Source organism: Ambystoma mexicanum, chromosome 4p, assembly GCF_040938575.1.
Source record: "Ambystoma mexicanum isolate Mex_15411 chromosome 4p, UKY_AmexF1_1, whole genome shotgun sequence".
In the NCBI taxonomy this organism is placed as follows: Eukaryota; Metazoa; Chordata; class Amphibia; order Caudata; family Ambystomatidae; genus Ambystoma; species Ambystoma mexicanum.
The window spans coordinates 677,061,459-677,082,045 of NC_090927.1; the positions used below are offsets into that span (position 1 = coordinate 677,061,459).

The 20,587-nt window shown below is 46.7% G+C and overlaps 1 protein-coding gene across 1 annotated transcript in view; it reads left to right on the forward strand.

Annotated features, from left to right (window-relative positions):
* The window catches only part of OGFRL1 (opioid growth factor receptor like 1), a 307,750-nt gene that overhangs the window by 173,998 nt on the left and 113,165 nt on the right, over nucleotides 1-20,587 (forward strand). The window contains exon 4 of the mRNA XM_069606222.1: nucleotides 19,525-19,603. Within this exon, the coding sequence (XP_069462323.1) occupies nucleotides 19,525-19,603 (79 nt within the window). The remainder of the gene's footprint in view (nucleotides 1-19,524; nucleotides 19,604-20,587) is intronic.

Sequence of the window (20,587 nt, forward strand, 5' to 3'; positions counted from 1 at the left end):
GGGCGTGAATAAGAGGGGTAACACAGCCTTCCTTAAAGTTCTGAAGGAGTCATACCAAGAAGGTAACTGGGATCAGCCTGCTCCCCATCTTTTGGTGCAAGATTGTGTTTGCAGTACATCACATGCATACACCCCACTTTTTCTTCAACTTTTATGGCTGAGTTGGCAACAAGCTGTTCCTGATACTGCCCCTTCCACCTCGTTGTCAGCACAGTCTTCCTTTGGTGTACCTTAACAAAAAGAAAATCTATGGACTTCAAAGAGAAGCAGACTTCCTTCGGTAATTCCTTTGGAAATGCATTATAGAAGAAATCAACTTCTTGCTACATTCCAGTTAAACATAGTTGACTAGATTTATGTTTGAACAAGTATCTTTGATGGATGATGAAAGAGGATGCATAGGATGCCCCATAAGCACCTTGTTGAGGCTCAAACTAGTCCCTTACTCAGAGTGCTATGAATACTGAAAAGTACCATGGGCAAGGCCACAGGTTTGCTTCAACAGTCTTTCCAACATTGTTTTGCTGTACAATTGTGCATGGTCTACAGTGGTCTTGAGAAATGCCCCAAAACCCAGGTGCCAACTAATGTTGATTCAGAGTACTTATTTGATCACACTTTCCTACATGGACAAGGCTGTGGTAAATACAGGCCAAATAGAATAACAGTACCTTTTGAGTGATGTGTTGACCATGTCCATCCCACCAAAGGTTATCCGAGTACAGGAGACAGCCATTTTGGACCAAAACCCTTTTGCTGACTATGGTGCTGCTTCTCGGATCATTTTGATGGGAAACCTCATTGATACTGATATTGATATTTTATTTCTAGTGCGCTCGTACCCAAGTGTTTCAGAGTGCGACAAGGCAAGGGAGGGGAACAGGGGAGAACAAAACAACGATCTTACTAGGCCCAGTGACATTGAGAACGTGCAAGTGCATGGGAGGGGGAGTGGAAAAGTGCATGGAAGGGGGCAGAAGTGGAAAGTGCGAAGCAAAGGAGAAACAGATAAATAATAAGTAAATAATTAATAAAGGCAACAAACTGTGGTAGTGCAGCCAGCAATTGGCAAGTGCTAGGTTTAAGGCACCAGACAGGGCTGGTCTGATAAGTGCAGGAAGAAAAAGGGGGGGGGCTGTATGGGTACAGATACAGACCCCAGTGCAAGGGGTGGCCCAGAGGCAATGTGGGAGTGGGGCGGGGTGAACAGGTACCCTGACCTGGAGGACAGAGGGTGGCCAGGTACACGGTGCCAAGAGAGAACAGATCAGCAGGGGAGAGCAGGGGCAAAGGCAGAAGCAAAGAGGAAGGTAGAGGAGCGAAGAGCTCGACAGGGAAGGTATTTATGGAGGGACAGCTGAAAGTATTTTGGACCCAGGCCCCAGAAAGCCTTGTGGACAATGCAAAGGGTTTTGAATTTAATCCTTGCAGCCACTAGGAGCCAGTGGAGAGATTTCAAGGCTGTAGAGATAGGATCCCAGGGCTTGGGGCCAATGACAAGTCTCGCAGTCCTGTTCTGGATAAGTTGCAAAGGGCGGAGAGTAGAAGCAGGTAGATTTAGAAAGAGGCTGTTACAATATTCCAACCTAGAGAGAACCAGCGCTCGAGAGACAGTGAGCTTCTGGGGGGGAAGGAGAGGAAAGGCAGTATACCTCCGAGGAGGTGCAGTAGGAAGTTTGACTTTTTAGAGACATCAGCGATCTGGGCAGAGAAGGAAAGCGTGGAGTCAAAGATGACTCTGAGGTTCTTGGCCCCGCAGGTGGGAGTAGGAGGAGGGCCTAGGGAGGCCGGCCAGAGAGTGCGAGGAAAGGAGGGTGAAGGTGTGCTGATGAGGAGGATCTCCGTCTTGCTGGCATTAGGCAGAGATCGTTGGCAGCACACCAATCCAGAATGGCAGAAAGGCAATTGGAAATGAGAGAAGGAGCGGAGGTGGCTGAGGGAAGCCTGAAAATGAGTTGTCGCCTGCATAGCACTGAACATTGAAACAGAAAATGGCAATGCGGTGGGCGAGAGTTTCCAGGTATTGGTTGAAAAGCTAGGGTGAGAGGTTAGACCCCTGTGGAACACTGCAGGTAGAATGGGAGATGGATGAAAGAGAGGACCAAAGTTGGACCTGGGAGGGTCAATCGGAGAGGAAAGAGGTCAGCCAGGCCAGAGCCTGATCAGTGATATCTAATTTGTCATGGAGACGGTTGAGCAGGGTGGTTTGGTTGACCGTGTCGAAGGCAGAAGAGAGATCAAGTAGGATGAGGACAGAGGGGATGTTAGAGTCAAGGTTGGAGAGCAAATATTCACAGATGTTCAGGAGAGCAGTTTCCATGCTTGATTGATGGTCATGGAGACAACCAACAGAATTGGAGTGAAGGTCAAGCTACGAGATCGCCAGCTTTTCCAGGTGTTTGCTGAGAAAGGGAGCGATGGAGATTGGGCGATAGTTAGTCCGGCAAGAAGGGTCAGCTGTGGGTTTTTTTGAGAAGAGGGTGCACAAGAGAGTGCTTCAGAGGGGAGGGCAATGCTCCTGAGGTGAAGGAGAGGTTGCAGAAATCGGCCAGGGCAGGAGCAAGGGTGTCAACGTGGTCCTTGAAGGTTTTGGAAGAATGGGGACGAACTGGTCTTGACGAGACTTTCAAAGATCAGACTTGTCTAGCAACCTCATCAGGGGAGAAAAGAGGAAATTACGAGAAACAGAAGGAGGGGACGAGAGGGTGGACCGGATAGCCAGGGTTGTAGAGATGAAGTGAGAGGCAAGGGCTGTGCAAAGGGCCTGGGAAGCGATAGGAGAGGTAGAGACTGCAGCAGAGTTGGCCAGCTCCTTGCAGATTTGAAAGAGTTTGGCCGAGTTGTTAGATGCCGCAGAGACACGGCTTGGATGTGGGCTCTCATCTTAGTGTGGACAGAGAGACAGTATTGCCTTTGGAGCAGGCAACAGGCTAGTTTGTCTGTGTCGGGATGTGAGTCAGCCAGAGGTGGGGAGGGGGGAGGTGGCAGCGAAAGCATCAACTGACACTTCATGGGCCGGATATCTGAGAAGGTAGGTGGCTTTTTGGGGGGTAGGCTTGGCCTGGTGGGAAGAGAGGGAGAGATGAGATGAGAGGGGAGGGGAGGAGTGATCGCTCCAGGAGACAGAAGTGGCCAGAGGGGTGTAGAGCGGGAGGTCATAGATCAAGACATCAAGTGCATGCCCTGCAGAGTGAGTCGGGCCAGAGGGAAGGATAGCAAGGGAGAGGGAATCGCAGAGATCACAGAAGAGTACCCAGGAGGAGCAAGGGGAGTCCAGATGTATATTGAGGTCACCACGAAGGAGGAGTGGTTGAGGCCAGGAGGGATGAGGCGAGGTCTGCCCACTCGGAGAGAAATGTGGTAATCTGAAAAGGCGGCCGGTAGATAGTAGCCAATGTAAGAGAGTGGCTAGGAGAGAGGGAAAGCCTGCAGACAAGGCATTCAAAAGAGGAGTATGTCTGCGTCGGAATGATAGATTCAGGAATCCACTCAGGAAATATCATGGTTAAAACCCCTGCGGCCCAGGTGGATCTGGGTGCAGAGAGAATCTTGTAGCCATCAGGGATGAGTGTCAAAGCTTGTGACAGAGCTGGCCGTGAAACATGTCTCGGTAAGGAAGAGGACAAATTCTTCCAGGAGGTGGCAGATGTCAGAGGGGAGTGTATGACAGCAGAGCGAGCGCTGTGAGTGGGAAAATGAAGGGTGCCAGCCTTAAAGGCCTTCCACGGAGGGGTACAAATCAGAGGTACACCATAAGGAGGGGAAGAAGGAGCCCGAGGTGGGGCGGATGAGTAGGGAGGAGAGGCCAAGGTAGATGGGGGGGGGGGGGGAGGCAGCAGGAGATGAGATGAAAGGAAATTGATGAGGCGAGGGAAGCGCCGATCAAAGAGGAGGAGATTGGCCTGTGGGACTTGGACCATGACGGTACCATTAAGGTAGACATTAATGATGACTATAGAGGAGTCGAAGGAAGCCATGAGTGCTTCCCAGTGGGTGTCACAATTAATGGGAGAGGGTGAGACTGGACAGAGCATCAAGATCATATGAAAAATCCATAGGTCTGGCGATCGAACAACAAAGATGTCAGTGAGGGTCTGTCTGGAGGAGTCGATCTTCATGTATCAATGGGTTAATTACTAGATTTTCTCTCGGGCTGTCTCAGTACTGATGTTCATCTGGGGCAGTAGATGGTACATTGTTTGGGATAAACCTTGGCGCATCTGGGTTTTTGAATGGGGGCTGACAATTTCATTGGGATCTGTTGGGGCACATATTTTTTCAATGACCCACCTGCTTCGAATGATTAAAAGCTGTAAGATTCACATATTCATTTCTCTTTGGATCTTATCCAATTCCTCTTCCTTTGCCCCTTCCTTCCTCTTGACAACCGGCTGCCAATTTGGTTTGCCTGCCCCTGTACATTCTGGAGTTGTAAGGCAATATATTTATTTTCTCCTCCGTTTGTTCTTGTAACGTGACAGTGATCTGCTACCATAACAAGTTCATCGAACAGTATAGTTTGCCACCGAATACAGATCAATTAGAATTTCCGTTGCAGTGTTGGGTGTAACCCCATTACAAATACATATATTAATGCCACCTCAGTTGTGTCAGTCAGCTTTCATCCAAATTTCAGGCATAATTAAACTATCTAAACCAGATCGAGGAATACATCTGGAGAGCCCCCTTTATTCTGTTTAAAATTGTGGATATTTGGCCAGTACGTTTTTCGGGGGCATACCTCTGCGATAGCGGTTAGCAGTATGTCCCTAGGGTAAGAAAGCATGGCATCAATAGTAAGGCCGACACAAGTGACCACAATTCAAGGGTGTTTACTGAAATGTAGCTGCTTATCACACAAAGGTGTGATAAACGCCTATCTAATCCTAAATCTACAGATGGGAGCAAGCTACGACCATCAAATAATAATAATAATGCAGTCCTAGTTGTCTCATCAAAATAAAAGGGCCTATACTAATATACTAAAAATAACTATTGCCAATCCTTACTGCTAAATACAAAGTATAGGGTAGTGTTCATGAAAAAGAAAGAAGTGTTCACAAAATGCTATGTCCGCATGGTCAGGCCATTGGCCTCCCTTCCCCACGTTTTCAGCATGGGACAAGGTGATTCACTCGAGCATAGCACATTCTTGGGCTTCTTCGGCACGATGACACTGTTCCATTACCAGCATCAGGGCCTTCTGTGCCCCAGTCTCTGAAGTTATCGAAGACTCTTTTGCACAGGGCCTGATGTACCAAAACTAACAACGTTCCTTTCCTCTTACAAGCACTCAAGTTAGGTGATTCACTCTTTACCCTGGATCCTCTCAGCCGGGCTCAGATCCCTTTTATATCACAATTGTTACTTTGGATCCCACTTTTCCAGGCTCAGATGCCCTTCTCCAATTTTCAGAGAATATCCTTTATCGGGTGACTCACGGTTCACCCCTGAACCCTGCCCTCAGCCGGGCTCAGATCCTTCCTATTACACAACCAGTCTCCCTCAGCTTGGCTCAGACCAATTGCAGTTCGTATTAGCTATTGAAGACTTTCGAATGTGCACAGGATTTAGCTCAACCCATTGTAGGACCTCTTCAGTTTCACAATTCACATTTCACATTAGCTACCTCTCAGTTGGATACCTAACGGAGACCTTCGAAAGAGCACCCATGTGGTGCCAGACCACTCTGTATATGATATCTATCTTGGCTTCTCAAGTTCAGTCACTCCTTGGATGTTCAATTCTATTTGTGTCGCTCATCGCATACGCTTCACGCACTGTTTCCTCAGATTGCTTCACACAAAGTTGCTGCTTGCAACCTTAGTTCTAACAAAGAATGGTCTGCAACAGTCTCCCCGAATCACCGGCTGTGCTGACTTTACTGATGCTGCTTTGTTGTAGGAGCCAAGGACAGTACCACAGCAGCAATCGCTCCTCCCTGCCTTGCCTATCAAGTACCTCCGACACACAATGCACCTCTCTTCAGCTTTAATTCCCGGTCTTATGTTTCTTATTCTTGAGGGCACATGAAAGTAGCAGTCTTCCCTCCTTGCAACCTATCGGGTCTTGCCGTCTTTCTCCTCAAATTAAACTGCATCTTGGAACTGCTGCTTCCTCCTGTATTTTGCCTTACTCTTGAGTGTGCTTTCATGCTCAGCCTTTTATCCATGTGGGGAAGTGTGGTGGAAGTCAGGTGTGTGTAATTATCAGTAATTGCCTGACTGCCTGACCCTTGTGTTGGGACATGTTTGATATACAGCTCGAGTGTTAGTCCATTTTCTCTCACAGTGAGCTGTCCATGAGAAAGTGTTCATGTTGGGAAGGGGGGAGGGGTTGAATACCTATGTTTCCTACCTGAAAGGATAGGGAAACGGTGTAACAGGGAAGGGAATACCGCATCTCACCGTCTGTTCTCCCACTCCCCGAAGACCCCCCCCCCCATCCAGGTGATCCTCCTGCACTTGTCCACCCTCAGGAACTGGATCCAAAAGCGATGGTCATGTCCTGGCCACCTGGATAACAGATCCCCGGGGACTAACGGGTGAGACACCTTCTGGTTTCTCACACTAACGTGAACCATCTGTGTTCCAATTTCTAGGTTGATTTGGGGGCCCCCTTTCTGAATAAGTCCCTCAAGAGCTGGTTCATTTACACCCATGAAGGATTGTACTACTGTATAGTCGCCAATTCCTCTGCAAATCTCTGGTTCCTCCCTGTTGTTCAGGAATTCCTTAACCAGAATCATAAGGTACCCAGGTTACCGTGTGACAAATACAGTGTCCAGATTTTCCATTCTGGTGGACTGTCCTTGCACCTGTTTCAGAGGGGCTTGAATTACTGGAGCCTCTCTTCCATAATGGGTCATCCACTCTTTTTAGAGACCTTGCGAAAGGGGAAGCAGTGCTAATTGGAGCGAACATTCACCTTGCCAAGTCCCCATGTAGTGATTCTTGTGAATAAGCTGGTAGACCTTTCAGTGATGGCTGATTGCAAACATATTGAAAGTCTGGCAGTGGATATAAAGGGACAGATAATTACTGAATCTCAGGTTGTTTGGTGACAGATTCTACCTGGGCCAGCGACATAAGGCTTTAAGAGTGGATGGGTGATGCAGTGGGTGGTTGTGTAGTACCCAGGAGACTGTATTGGGACCTTGATTGAGTACTAATCCTGGAACTAGCAAATCAATAATATCCACTGCCGTCTCCTCATCCTACTTACCCTTTACCAATTGAAGGTATAGCAGTGTGGGTGGCGGCCGCTTTCTTCACCTTCTAACGGGTACCTTTCCACACACACACACACACACACCTGTATACCCTCCACACTCACACAAGGATAACTCCACTTTTTTTGCAGGGATAGGAAAACTGCTCCTGCCAGAGGGAAAATACGTTTAAAAAAATCACATGCGCACCCTTATACATACTATATCCCGACCACGTAGTTATGGGAGCTACCCGTTATGCGAACTGTCTAGTATGAATCCCATCACTGACTGACACATGATGTTGTCTAATATACTTGTGATACCAGAGACCTATGTACTTACATAATTCGGACAAGACACCTTTTACAAGTACCTTATTCAGTTCCAGAACTCCTCCCCCTGCTACAGACCTCTCTGCATCTGAACTTGCGACTTGGTTCAAAGATCGTCCCTCTTGCGGCTCCCAGAAATCTACACTTGGGGTCAACCACCTCTCGACAACCCCCTGGAGCCTCAGGCGACTCCTTACCTTTTGGTTATTGCGCCACAGGAGTTTGCGAGAAGCCTGACCGCAAGCTGCGTTGCGAAGACATACAGTTTATTGTAACACAATAAAGACAGACTGCATAATCCCTTGTACTTTCAAGCATCACTCTAACCTCTGCCCGAAACACAAGATTTTATAGAAAACTAAGTGTTTCGAATTAAAACTGACCTTTTCATTTAGAAAAACAAAGTAACGCCATGTCAGCATCAATTGGTCCTCCTTTGATGTCCAAAATAATCCATTGTCGACATAGAAATGTCAGTCTAATGGCGGCTTCCAGAAGTCTGCCACCACTTGCAGACATTCTAGCATATTTCTATTAGCTCTAAAAATATCACTGAGTCTTCACTGTCCGATTGTCCCAATCAAGTGATGGGGGAAAACATTCCTTGCAGGTTTCCCAGTATCAGCCCTCACACCACACAAAGCAGGGCAACGTGTTGCAACAAGAATAGTTGTTGGCATCAGAAAATGTAAACGTATCTCCCCTGTTCTTAGAGAATTACGTTCAAGGCAGTATGGACCCAAGCACCGCCTTAGCTAGCATTAAGCGTAGCCCTCTCTCGTGGGTCAGTGAATTTCCAGAAGCTGCCTCATAGTGAGAAAGGAAGCCCAAATATGCAGGGAAGCAAAAACTAGGAAGCAGTCCTTCTCCTGTTATGTTTCATCACAGTGTGTCGTTTTGGGCACCTCCCAGGTAGGCCCAAGCCCGCACTGCTTCCTCCAAGGAAGACGTGGACTCGAGGTGTTCCAACACGCACCTTTTTTACATTAACTTCCCTTTCTAACTTACTTTCCTTATCACACGTCCTTTCCCTTCCTGCCTCGCTCCCTGGTCCAGCCCAACACTAGACCGCCCAAACTCCCCGATGCTACCACCCCCCTAATTTAAATACTAAGTTCATCACTTTAGCCCATTTCTTCAATAGGTCTTCTTGGCCTAATCCTTGCCCTTTGATGTCGTTCATACCTTCGCTATGACTATCCAGATCTAGGCATGGTTTCAGGATCACCTCGGCCCAATCCAATTCTTCACCATCACCTTGATATGACTCTGAGGAATACAGGGTCTCTCTTGACTGGCGCTCTGCCGTCTCCAGCCAGCCCTCGGCATTCGGTTGAAATGCCGGGGGTTTCAGGTCACCTGACGTTGATCGCCTTCTGCTGGAATCATGGAACCTTTCTTCCACGTTAAGAACAACAGATCCTCATGAAAGGTGGCGGTGTGCTTGTTGATTTTATGTTGCTTCACTACCATCACATCTCCAAAGGCCAACAATGACTCCTTCGCACCCTGCCCGATCTCAGCATTCTGTTTAATTTTCTCATTCGCAACCCCATCACGCACCCTTATGGTGGTGTTGTCTGTGTATCTCCCTGACTCTCTCAGATTGTGTGGTAGTCATGCGTATGCTTCTGACAAACATTACTTCTGCAGGACATTTTCTTGTGGCGCTATGGGGGGCAGAGGGTGCTCCTGTAGTCCCGAAGCAACTGATGTAGCACCTGTTCATATGTTTATCCCGTCAAATGGGACACCTGAAGACCTTTCCAAGTTGGCCATGAAACATTCAATTGTCCCGTTTGCCTGTAAGGGGTTTTCTATCTTGTGACTGAATCCCATGTACTATGCAAATGTCTTTAAGTCTTGGCTTGTAAATGGAGCCCCATTTGCAGACTTTACCTTTCTGTGAATGCCATATGCCATGAATATCCTGTCCAAAACTGGTATTGCGCTGCAGTGGAAGCCATCATTTGTACTTCCGGGAGCCATGAATATTAGTCCATCACATCTAACGCATATTTCCGCCTTCAACGGGTCCAAAGAATTTGACGGCCACTTCCTCCCACACTCCTTTTGGCATTTCTGTCATCTTGAGCGGCTCTGAATGTCTCACCTGGGTGATCAGGCAGTATGTGGGAAACTCCTTGAGTAGCTCCTCAACCATCATATCTAATCTTGGAAATCACACCTGCAATGTGGCCTTATCCTCATGTAGCAGGCCTTGCCAGCAGCTCACTGCCATCTTCACCCAAAGTAGTGGCCACCTGTTCAGGCACGAGCACTGCCGGGTGGCAATGGGCTCCGATTGCTGCCACAGACATATGCCACTTCCTCCAGTCTGATTGCGCAGGAGGCCTTCTCCCCCTGCTGAGCTGGCTCTCCGAGTAACTTGCAGTTAGCTGCCTGCAACACGATATGTAGTTGCAAGGAAGACGCAGACTCGAGGTGTTTCAACACACACCTTTTTTTCATTCACTTCCCTTTCTCACTAACTCCCCTTTTTCACACGTCATTTCCCTCCCTGCCCGTTACCCAGTCCCGCCCACACCCAACACTAGACCTTCCAAACTCCCCAATGCCACACTGTTGAACAACAGCCGCAGAGCTGCAAAATACCTGCAATTCAATTAAAAAAAAGGACATTTCATCATCCTTAGAGACAACAGCACCGACTGTTCACCTTTTATTGAGTTGATTCTACTTGTACAGTGCTCCCTGAATAGGTTCAAACTTTATAAAAAAAACCTTACATGTAGGTGTTGTATTAAAAACTGTCTTCTCCAGAAAAGTCGAAATAAATAATCCACCAACAGGTCTCTTGCCTAGGGTAACTAGGCCAAATCTGTAAGTAGTTAAGCCCACACTGATATCTTCCAGATACTGAGAGCATTTGACAGTCTAGTAGAGATAGCAACGTGGCAGGTCAGACTGCAGACCCAGGGAATTATGTCACCAGAGTAAGAGTTGTCAAGAATAATATGCGTGCACAGATTATAGATGCATGTCATAGCTTCGTTGTGTGTTGCTCCAGTTGGAAGCCATCAGCAACTACTTCCGTTTCAAAGTCCAATATCCTGCTATTGTTACATTACAGCATAGGATTGTTGGTTTCACTATCAACTGCGGTGATATTATGACGTAGGCATGCATAATTTTTCCTTTTCCGTTTGGTCTCAAAAGACTGAAGGGAAACATAGAAAATTGAGCACCACAGCCATCAATCTGTGGCTCTTCTTCATGCGTCCTCTATTCACTACTTGCAAATCTGGTTCAGGGGACAGCGCAGTTGATGGAAAAGGTCATTATAATGACGTATGGTAGCTTCCAACTACAGGGTGTATTTCATCAGGGTTCCGAGAAGCAAAATAGACTACTTGCGCTTCACACAATGTCCATTGTGTCCATTGGGCTAAGATGTCGTTCAATGCCTCCTTTTTTTTTGTGTGAAAGTGAGAGGGAGGTTCAAGCTTAATCCAATGTGCCAATGTTCTGAATTGCACCACAACCGATTCCCCAATATCCTACCTGCAAGGACAGGATGTTTGGTGTCCCAAGTTATTAGTTTGCACATCCCCACTGTTCTGAACCATATGGTGCTGCCGCTTTTACCTGGGCTCTATATATTTCTAATGAACGGGTCCCTCCGTTCTCAGTGGCACTACGCTGGGTTATTAACTTCCTGCTCTGGTTTAGTTGAAGGCCCCTTGAAACAGTAGCAGTAAATCAAACACCTACATAATAAAATAAGGTGTGCACTAGCACATCTCCCGTGCAGAATAGAATTACCATAAAAAATGACCTCGGACCCAAATAACCCAGACAGACTCAAAGAATATGGCAAAGTACTATTTTATGGTCAGCTCAAATAAAGTAGGGACATCTGGTGACCATATGTAATGCAGCTCACTCACTCTCCTCTAAGGTTCTATTACAAAAAGGCGTTATACTTCGATGTACATCAGCTATGACGTCATCCTACGAGGCAAACAGCAAATCCTATTAAGGGGGAGATTGGTTAAGCGAACATACATACCTATAGTTTGGATAAGTGTTAATGACACCATTGGCTGCCCCTTATCTATTAGGCATGCCTCGAACTACCTCCAAATACGTATGATAGTGATTATGAAAAATAACAGCGGATTGGCTTTGGCCACATTGTATGGCATGCCACTACATGGCCACTCGTGATTGAGTGGCATACTCTCCCAACCTTGGACATTCGGCTTGCTAGCCGCACGTTAACAGAACGAAACCCAGGTGCATAGAGCAACATCAGACCACTGTCCACTTTGGCCAATTAGCCTATCGTCTCATCAGTCAGGCCTTGACCCAAGGCTTCTTCCTTGCAGTGGTCGAAGTGAGCGGGAGCCGTTGGGAGCGGTGCTCCTCTACTTTTTAAAAATGTTTTACAGCTCCTATACTTTTATTTTAAAAAGAAACTGTTCCGGAATGGTTTTGTTTTAAAATAAAAGTGTAGGAAGACGTTGCAGCTTGCATTTTCAGTGCACTGCTCTGAACGTCGCCTTAAACAGCAGGTGAAAGTGTTTGGGGGTTTGTATTCTGTGTGGGAGGGAGCATGGTGATGAGGTTTGTGGTGAGTGGGTGCAGGCCAGCAGGGAACATAGCTCCACTACTTCTTTTCGTACACTTCGATCACTGCTTCCTTGTAGCTGTCCTTGCTGACAGGTTTTCTACTCTGGGAATTTTAAGGGAGCCAGGGTGCACCACTATCTTTTTCTGAGGCTTAATGAATAGACCGTGTTTTCAAAGTCTTGCACCACGTCTCAGTAGGCCACAAATTTGTCAATTTTGACCTGCTATTTGATTTATTTATCCTGGGTGCTACTACTCCTCTTGGCCTCCGGAGACTTGTTTGCGCCGTCTTACTTGTACTTTCTTCACCCTTGATTGTTCAATACTTGGCACATGCAGATGTTTTCGCGTTTGCTTAATCTAAAAGAAATGTGCCCTTCATTCATAACTTATGCTGGTTAACTCCCTTTGTACTTTACAATTATGTCTTGCTGTGTCACCCTTCGTCTTGGCAAAACAGATATTCTTTGTTGCTTGCATGAAGCCGGTTTCTGCAGCCTTTCTGATCTGCCACCCTGGTTTGTCTCTGAGGTAGTTTTGACACGATCCGACGTCCATCTTTCCATCATGGCTGCTTCCCTCACGCTATAGTTTTTACTGCAAAAAGCTTCTTTGTAACTTGCGTTTCTGCATAAATATATTCACTAAGTTTCATCTCACTCGTCTTCTCAGCACACATGATTTTTTCGTCTCTTTATTCTTGACTACTTTGTTACTTGGATTGCTGGATTGCAGCTTCATTCTCTAGTATTCTTGCATCATTTCTGTGCATCGTCGTGTCTTGCCTTTATGACGTCACTTTAGTCTCATCGATTTGCACTTACAGCTCTTCTATGTCTGATGGTGTATCCACCACATCAGTGCGAGGGTACATTAGATACGGTTGTCTGAGTGTGTAACGTCTCATGTCTTCAGTGTGGTATTGCAACAATAACTGGTGCCATGCAGTCTTCCTGCTGTGCTTCCAGCATCACGGAGGTGAGGGGCGGGCACTAAAGATGTCAGCTGCTTCTCTACAACGGATTTAAACATCCTATGGAGACAGCATGCTACATACTTAGTTGTGCTTGCCTTTATTACTTTTCCGTTGCTCCCACATAGGCCTGGGAATTTGATCAGCTAGCATGGCAAGCCCATGGGTTTTTAATATAATTTGAGCAGAAGCATCCTAATCGGCGCAAGATGGAAAAATCCACTTACTTCACTGGGTTGCTGGGCATCTGATTCTTAAGCTGCAATTTCAGACATGTCATTAATATAGAAATAAAATAAGAGGGGCAAGGATGCAGCCTCGCTGCAAAACCTTGTGCTAACTGAAAGGTCTGGTTGTCTCTCACTGTTTCTCAAGTATCTTTGCAAAGGTGCCTTACAACATAAATAAACGCATACAGTAATATGTGCTGTGTTTTCATGTTGCCAACCCGCGTGCACTGAAGTGTTTTGCATTCTTTTGGTTGCTTGCACCTCTATCGCACACTGTGGGCTGCAGACCTTGCTCTTATCTGAGGGACGCCCTTGATAACCCTACCCCCTCCATTTCCTCACCCACCCCTTCCATTTCCTCACCCCGTTCCCCTTGCAGACTTCTCCCTACACCTAATTCAGAAGGGCAAGAGGGGCAGAACCCCTCTTTCCATGGACCCCGCCCCCCCCCCACACCATCTAAACTTTTGGACGTGCCAGAGCCACTCCACAGACCCACTGTTGTCTCTTATGGCTCCCTGTATGGATATTCATTGAACCTCACCTTTGTGTACTCCAAGACACCCCGTTCTCCTCGGTTGCTTCACATGAGTAGATGTATTGTAAATGCTAGTTCACTAGTATTGACCCATCCCAGAATTCATTCATATGGTGTGACAAAGATGTTTCTCTGATGCAGGCTCATAATTGGTCTGTTGGGCATTCAGCCAATGCCTGATGGGCTTCGCTGAGAGGAAAGTAATGGCCAGTTTTTGACCGGTGTGCAATATACTGAAATAGAATTCATTGTCCAGCATGCCTGGAATGAGCAGAAGTTTTACAAAGTGAACGTCAACCAGCCTCGGCTCCCGCCGAGCTCCACCGCGCCATACTTATCAGGTCACAACAGGTGGTCACCGCCTCTTGCCAGCCTCTACCTTACCCACATAGCCGTCTTAGGAACCTCATCCTTTATGGTACACACTCCACACGCCAGCACTCCCAAGTCACAACACATGTACACCCACAACGCCCACCCCACCCCTCCCGCTACCATGCTCCACTGCTCTGATATTCCTTCAAATCCATACCTCAACGACCCAGCCTTGTGGCTCAAACACTTTGCTACCAAACCTACACCTTATTTTCCATGCACGGTACAATTCAGGAATACCAGACTTGGATCCAGACTGCCCCGACCACCCTGCACTCAGTGCAGCCACGCCACACTCCCACAGCCCACCCCACCTACGTCACTGAACCCATTGTCCTCCACCGCACCGACCTTAACACTTAAGGGCGCCCTTATCAATGCCAGATCCCTTACGGCTCATGCCCTTGACATCGCAGACCTTATCACCGTCCAAAACCTGGACTTCCTAGCCATGCAGGAAACCTGGCTACATGATGCCTCCGGCCCACTCCTAGCCCTATCCTTACCTAAGGGATATGCCATTATCAGAAATGATCGACAATCCAACTTGTCTAAAGGAGGAGGAGTCGCTTTCATACACAGTGACAAGATCACTATGAGAACTATTACCAATGCCCCATTCAGCTCCGCAGAATCCCTATCAGTGAAGCTAACCCTCTCACCTACTAACACAGCTACACTCCACCTTATTTACAGACCTCCAGGTCCACTTGGCTCTTTTACTGACGATGTTACATCTACTTTATCTGCCAACACGAAGACGAACTCTCAGGTACTACTTTTAGGTGATCTCAACCTTGGCCTCTCTGATCCTAAAGACCAAATGGCTAGCGAAGTCGCCACTACCCTCACCAACCTATGTTTCCAGCAGCGTATTCGTGACCCTACCCATAACAAGGGCAGAACGCTAGACTAGATAGCAGACTTTAATTGCAACACCATTGTCAGCTCCAACACTGTCTGCAGCTGGTCCGACCATCACGTCATTACCTTCCTCATGCCAGCCACCAACCCCCAGCCTACACCCACCATAGCCCCCGCTATACCCACTAGAAATAGAAAGGACATTACCTGGGAGAAACTGCTTCCTCTCATCCTCCCTATTCTCAACACCTGTGCCACGCTGCAAAAGGACCCCACCGTCTTAGTAGACACATTCAATAGCACTCTGCTCAAAGCCTTTGATACTATAGCCCTGCTAAAAATTTGCAAAGCTAAACAGTCCCACCTGAACTCTTGGTCCACCCCGCAGCTCAACGTTCTGCGCAAAGAAAAGCGTAAGGCCGAAGCACTATGGAAAAGTCATCCCAGTACAACCAATAAAGCCTCCCTCCTGATCACCTCAATTAACTACAAGGAAGCCATCCTTCAAGCCAAGAAAGAGACGTATAACCTATGCATAACGCAAGCAGAATCCAACACTAGAGAACTCTTCAAAATTCTCAAAGAATTAGAATCCCCATCTCCTGCCCCCGACTCATGCACTAAAGGCAGCAACTGGTGCAACAATATATAAAATGTGTTGCTCAACAAAATAACCACCCCGCAACTCAAAATTAATGCTAAACAAAATTCCCTCCATACGCCTCTCATAAGCAAAACCATGCCACCAAAAACAACCACCCCTGCCTCCCCCTTGCCTTTCAGCTTCATGCCACTCACCACCCTTGCGGTTGAAAAAATCACCTGCAACCTAAAACCCTCCAATTGCCAAGGGGACGCCTGTCCAGCTCCCATCATTAAGGAATCGGCCCATGACCTCGCTCCCTTCATTACAACCTTTATCAACTCCTCATTTCATTCGGGAGTTGTCCCTAACAACTTGAAGGATGCTTGGGTCATCCCTCTTCTAAAAAAAACCTACCCTAGATCCTGAGGTCCCAACCAACTATAGGACCATCACGACGGTCCCATTTCTCTTGAAAATCCTAGACCGTGCAGTTTATTTACAGATACAGAAAAACTTGGAAACTAACAATCGTCTAGGCGCTAGACAATCAGGCTTCAGACCTAAGCACGGTCCGGAGACAGCCCTCTTAGACCTCAAAACCCAAATTGAGGATCTTTAAGACAAAGGCAAGCTAGCCCTGCTACTATTATTAGACCTATCCGCTGCCTTCGATTTGGTCAACCACCAAATTCTTTGTCACCACCTGAAATCTGCAGCCCATTTCACTGATAATGCCACTAATTGGATTAAATAATTCCTGGACAACAGACATATGAGGGTATTCTCCGCTACTTCCTCGGCCGACCCTGCGCCAGTCCCTTGTGGGGTCCTGCATGGTTTGTGCGTATCCCCTACCCTCTACAATGTTTTCACCAAACCACTGTTTGATGTGCTTGACTAGCTGGGTGTCACCTACACCAATTATGCCGATGACACCCAGATACTCATCCCCATCACGGGTGACTACACGATAGACTCGAAATCCCTAAATGACATATACCATGTCGGGCAAACTTGGATGGCGCAACATGAGCTCTGTCTTAATGATGATAAGACAGAGCTCCTCATCCTAAAAACACAGCAAAGACTGAACAAGTTGAACCATATGTTCAGCTCCTTCAATATCGACGGAAACTTCATAAAAGTCTCCAAAGATACCAAAACCTTCGGAATTTACCTGGACTCCACTCTTTCCCCTCAAAGACAAACAAATGCAGTTGCAGCCGCATCTGCCTACACATGAAAGCTGATCACAGCATGTCGCCCGTTTCTCTCTACCCCGAACTGCACAACCCTTGCCAGGACTCTGGTCATGTCCAAACTTGACTACTGTAATGCACTGTACCAAGGCACCAACCAATGCAACCTTGACAAACTCCAGATCATACAAATCAAAGCCATCAGAGCAGCCCTCAACAGCCCTAGATCAGCCCATATCTCTGAAACTAGGAAGAACCTGCACTGGCTGTCAGTCTCCCAAAGGATCACACTAAAATCCCTTGCCCTGACATACAAATGCCTGAATAATGTGGCCCCTAGCTATCTATCCTCCCGGTTCACCCACTATATCCCACCCCGCTCACTAAGGTCTGCTTCCAGCCAGGGCCTACAGATCCCGAGATTCAAGCTCCAAACAGCTGGTGGGGCCAGTTTTCCAGTTCTGGCAGCCGAACTATGGAACTCTGTGCCGCTCTCCATCAGAAACATGCCCTCCCTGAACTCATTCAAACACAAAGCTAAACTTTGGCTTGTCTCCCCTGACGACCATGAGTCACGTAGATAATCTTGTTATTTATGTGTCAGCTGTCCAATCTGCAATGTGCTCCTACGTTATTATGCTAAGTAAATGTATTAAGCAATGTCATACTGTTATGTAACTAATGTACCAAGATACGTGCCCGGTAGCCTCCGGGCCTGGTTTGCGCAATACAAATAAAATAAATACAAATATAAATACAAAGTTGACCTTGTCATTGATATGCACATGGCTGACACGGCTCATGCATGTTTCTGATAGCGGCAGCACATGCTCAGTGCTGTGTGTGCTGCCAGCCACGGCCTGAACTTGCTTGCATTGTGCTCGCGGCCACGCTTCTGTCCTCCTTGTCAACTGCCTGCCAATCTAAGCATATTGCTCTGCTAAAGAAAGAGCGTGGGTGTAAAAAACTGCAGTTGGAAGGGGTGTGGGGGGTTTCCTGTATTCTACAATCCTGTTTCGCTTGCTAGGACACATAGGACACAATCAAACGTGAGACCACACCATTGGGTCACATAGCTGGCACACCTTTAAGACCTTGTGGTCTACTCTCAGTGGCCTGCAGGGACCAAACAAGGGGGCTGCAGAGATCTGACCAAGTTCTCAGTTCCAGGACCGCGGTCACCACCATGCTCAGTGGCACATAGCCCTTGCAACCACAAGTAGATGCACCCAGGGCAGTGTTCAGGGCAATCTTCTTCTAGGCAGCAACTAAGTGGGCACCCGGGCGCAACAAAGGTCTGCTTGATGAACAATGAGTGAAGTTTGGGTGGCAGCAGAGGGTGGGGTATGGGTAACTTCTTTAGCGCGTGCGTGCGCACGTGTGTGTTGTGTGTGTGTGTGTGTGTGTGTTGGTGTGTGTCTCAGTTTCTCATCTTGTTAAGCTTGAGCTACTGCTCCATGTGCCATCCCTGTTTAATGTGTGAAAGAATCGTGTAATACTTCTGCAGCCATCAATGCTTCCTCTTTTATGTGTAAACGTGTGCTGCCTGTGCACCATCTTTTCCATGTTATGCTTTCCTCTCAGCAGCCACTGCCTAACTTCCTGCAAGTGTTCTCATGTTATGCTGCTCTTTTTAGGAGATTGAGTGTTTACAGTTCCTGACACATGTGCGGCAACAGCTAACTACACTTTCCGTGGACAGCTTCTTTAATAAATTGTAAATACATGCAGTTTCCTCACTGCTTGAACCCTTTGTACACCTGAGCCAGATCACCATGTGTTTGCATCAATTGCACTACCAGTAATACAACTGAGCATGCGCAAACTGCATTTGCACAAATGTACAGTCACCCGGCCCCTGTTATATATTATACATGATTAGTGAAACACAGAGCTGGGTGCAGCGTCGGTCATTTTTGGCATTACCTACGTATTGGCCCTACTAAACTGGTGGTTGCTTCTCACACGCCCCACCAATTTGAATAAACACAACACATGAGGGTAAAAAATAAGTTTACGGCTTAATAGCTATTCGTTCCTCCTTCTATGCTGCAAGTTACTTCACATGCCACTTTTCGCTTAAAATCGTCATCTTACAAAACCAAACGTTCCTATAATAAAGCCTGGGATATTGGCTTTGCCACTGCTCGTAATCTTTGTTGCAGCACTGCCTTATTTTGACAAATCGCACAGACCTTTTTGTTAGAATGATGCATTCTGGAGGGTTTTCATTGGAAGATTTCGCCGTCGCTCGAGGGACGGTAACTAGATTATTGGCGCTGCTTAGTGAGGTCAGGAGTTTGAGCTGCTTATTTGAAGCTATATTTCAGCCGCTGATGTGCACGCCACGGAGCGTGCCCTTGAAATGACCCAGGCCATGGAGGAGCACGTTGAATTTGAACGGCTCAGCCAATCACCAAGGCAATCCCGGCAGAAGGCGGAGGAGGATCCTGCAACATTGAATGCACTCGCCAGCACGTACGGTTTCTTCTTTTCATGTACCTTTTGCAGAGTAGTACCAATCATGTAACATTTTTAATGACTATCATTAAATAGCATATCATTTAGTTTGCAATGAACTGGATGCCCATTAACACGTGTGTTCAAATATTTTTCAGGTGTTTACATTGAAGAAATCCTAAATAAATGGAAGGGTGACTATGATAAACTTGAGCACAATCACACCTACATACAATGGTTAGTTCCATATCTCTTATTGTTTATCGTTGTCTTGAACCGTGAATGCGACATTCTTATTATAATACACGTTTAAACCTTTAAGATTGGATGCAGACATATGCACCGATGAGATATTGCAACCTGTGTGCTTGTTTTGTTCACAACAAATGTGCATTCGAATCAACTGGGTCAAAGTGGATTTCGTTTGGAGTCTGTACTTTTTATTACTCGCTGTTATCTGTCAAATGCGCCCCACGTGTGGTTCAATGTGAAGCAAGGAGGAATGCCAGGCCAACTTAAAGCATAAGTGATGCACAATGTATTGATGAAACTTGAAGACTCCTCGAAGCAATGTTCATTTAATGGTTCTTCTGAGGTGACTGAGCCATGCAGTGGTCTGGCTGACCAAGATGCAGTTGCCCCTGGCGCACTCACAAAAAGTTCTTTTAATCTGCACTCCATAAAAAGCTGAATTTACAGTCCTATTTCTACACTAAGAATATACACTGGTGCTCTGGGGTCCTGTTGTGTAGGAAGTGTGAATTGATCTCACTCCCTAACAATAAATGAATAGATTGTTGAAGAGGAAGAACTGTGTACCATTCCAGAGAGAAAAAAAAAACTTCTTTGTGCGAGCACACATAAAGGGCATTGATTCTATGAAAACTACATCCAAAAAAGATCAACGTGGCAGCTGTCAACTCCTGGAACGCTTCATGGTGCACAGATCTTCCTTAGAATGGATGCATTAGTATTTGAATAAAGATCACAATTCCCAGTTTTGCGATGATAGGCTGGTATTCCTTGTTATGAGTGTGCATACAAAATAATCATGCATGGTGGGTGAGGCTTACATTTGATGTTGTTACATTTCTTTGGGTGGTTTTTGCAATAGCTTCGTTTTAGTGGATTTGAAACATTGGGGAGCAGAAGAGGAAATTGACATTGAGGGTGACCATTCTCCCTTGATGACATTTTTTTAGTGTTCTCTGAAGCAGAATG